General features: G+C 39.4%; 1 protein-coding gene across 1 annotated transcript; it reads left to right on the top strand.

Moving 5' to 3' along the window:
• The first annotated feature begins 352 nt into the window (after window positions 1–352).
• LOC132624111 (uncharacterized) lies at window positions 353–994 on the top strand. The gene is made up of 2 exons (XM_060338938.1): window positions 353–604; window positions 743–994. The coding sequence occupies exons 1-2, from the start codon at window positions 353–355 to the stop codon at window positions 992–994; spliced, it is 504 nt and encodes a 167-aa protein (XP_060194921.1).
• The last annotated feature ends 1530 nt before the right edge of the window (window positions 995–2524 follow it).

Raw genomic sequence — 2524 nt, forward strand, 5'->3', positions numbered from 1 at the left:
TGATCCTGTCAAAGTCAAAATCAGAGATCGACTTGATCACTGTGCTTTTATAGAGACAGAGACTGATGGAGAACCTTGGTACATTGACATTAAAGTGTACTTAGAGAAAGGAGAATGTCCTTAAGGAATCACTTTAAATCAGAAGAAGACTATCAGGAAGGTGGTGAATGGTTTCTTCCTCGACAAGAATGTCCCGTACAAAAAAACCCCAGATTTGGGATTGCTTAGATACGTTGACTCTGTCGAAGCTACAAGATTGATTGAAGACGTGCATGCTGGAACCTGCGGGCCTCACATGAATGGGTTCGTGCTAGCGAAGAAAATCTTAAAAATAGGTTATTACTGGATGACCATGGCGAACGATTGTAGCAAATTTGTCCAAAAATGCCATAAGTGTCAAATTCATGAAGATTTGATAAAGGTCCCTCCGACAGAACTGAATGCTATGACGTCACATTCTGCTTGGGGCATGGATGTCTTAGGAACAATTGAGCCAGCTGCGTCAAACAAACACAGTTTCATCTTGGTCGCCATAGACTACTTCACTAAGTGGTTTGAAGCAGCATCTTATGCATCAGTAACAAAGAAAGTAGTCGCAGAATTTGTACGCAACAACATCATATGCCGATTTGGTATCCCGGAATCAATCATAACAGACAATGGGGCTAATCTGAACAACCACTTGATGAAAGAAATGTGTGTGCAATTTCAAATCACTCACTGAAATTCGACCGCATACCAGCCGCAAATGAACAGGGCTGTGGAAGCCGCCAACAAAAACATCAAGAAGATCCTCAAAAAGATAATTGATAACTACAAAGACTGGCATGAACAACTGCCTTATGAATTACTGGGATATCGCACTACTGCCAGGACTTCAACTGAGGCCACTCCATACCTGTTGGTGTATGGCACTGAAGCAGTAATACTAGCCGAAGTCGAAATCCCTTCACTTCGAATCATACAAGAAGCTGAGTTGGACGATGCAGAATAGATCCGCAAGAGGTATGAGCAATTGGCTCTGATAGATAAAAAGAGGATGATTACTATTTGCCATGGACAACTATACAAACAAAGAATGGCGTGAGCTTTCAACAAGCATGTAAGAACCAGGGTGTTTCAAATTGGGCAAGTAGTGCTCAAACGAATATTCCAAAACCAAGAGGAATACAAAGGAAAGTTTGCACCAAACTGGCAAGGGCCCTACATGGTGCGAAAAGTACTATCAGGAGGAGCCGTGGTACTTGCTAAGATGGATGGTCAAGAGTGGCCAAAGGCAATCAATTCAGATGCCATCAAGAGACACTACGTGTGAAGAAGAAGATGACTATGAAGATCTAGAGTTTTTATATTTTATGTTACTTTAATTACATTTCCTCTGCTTATATTTTGCATTTTTTCTTAGAAAAAACCAAATCCAAATTATGTATGAACTACGCGAGGACCTGATTCCCTATACTTATAAGCAAATACGTAGGCACTTTTTTAATCTCGGGCGCTTTTCCAATCTTAGTTGCTTTAACCCAAAAATCCAAAATTATGTGTTTTGAACTACGTTATGAACTGATTCCCATTTTGGGATACGTAGGCGCTCTTTTGAGTTCGGTCTCACCAGAAAAATTCCAGTATGTTTATCCTGAACTATGTTTCGACCTGATTCCCGAAATGGGATACGTAGGCGCTCTCTCGAGCTCGGTCATTCCAAACAAGATTCCTAATGAACCTTAGGAGGCCTCAGAAATGCTTTAGCAAGAGAGAGATAAAAGTACCCCCACAAGGAAACTGGGGCAGAATTTTTGAGAAGAATCTCAACAAGCACAGTAAAATTCAGAATCGACAAGTACACACTTACACTGGGGCAGAATTTTTGAGAGGGTCTCAAAAAATCCTTCGATGTAGCGAAATTCGAGTTGGTACAAAGATGTATACAAACTGGGGAAATTTTTTGAAAAGGATTCGAAAATTTCACAAGTCGAGATAAAGAAGAAGAAGAAGAAGAAGAGACGGAAGATCTTGTTTGAGTAACTAATGACATGACATTAAAGGCTGGATACAAAATATATCATTTTCGAAAAAATACCAATATATACATATGTGTTTTCCAACATCATCGCCAAAAAAAAAATCAACTTTGTTAAAAAAAAAATTGTTTAAGGAAATTGAGCATTCTTTCTTGCCAAAGTGTGAACAGAAGAAGTCCATGCGCAGGGAGAGCAGTCGACCATATAGGAAACTGACGAATTTTTCTGCAGATGTAGGAAAAAACATGCGTGGATGCTTTTACACTAACTGGTTTGCAAAAAAGTTTAAAACAGGATATCGACAACAAGCCAAGTGAAGAAGAAATTTCGAGGAATGCGGCAAAGAATAGCACACGAAAGGGTAACAAAATCTTCCTCAAGTAAAGTTGGCTTTACACTGATAAGTTTGTTCGCTTTGCAGAGCACAAAGATTTTTACAAAAGAAAATTTTAAGACTACTGAAAGATATAATCACGGTACCGAAAACCTGGTCTCCACTAAAC

Source organism: Lycium barbarum, chromosome 12 (assembly GCF_019175385.1).
Source record: "Lycium barbarum isolate Lr01 chromosome 12, ASM1917538v2, whole genome shotgun sequence".
Lineage (NCBI taxonomy): Eukaryota > Viridiplantae > Streptophyta > Magnoliopsida > Solanales > Solanaceae > Lycium > Lycium barbarum.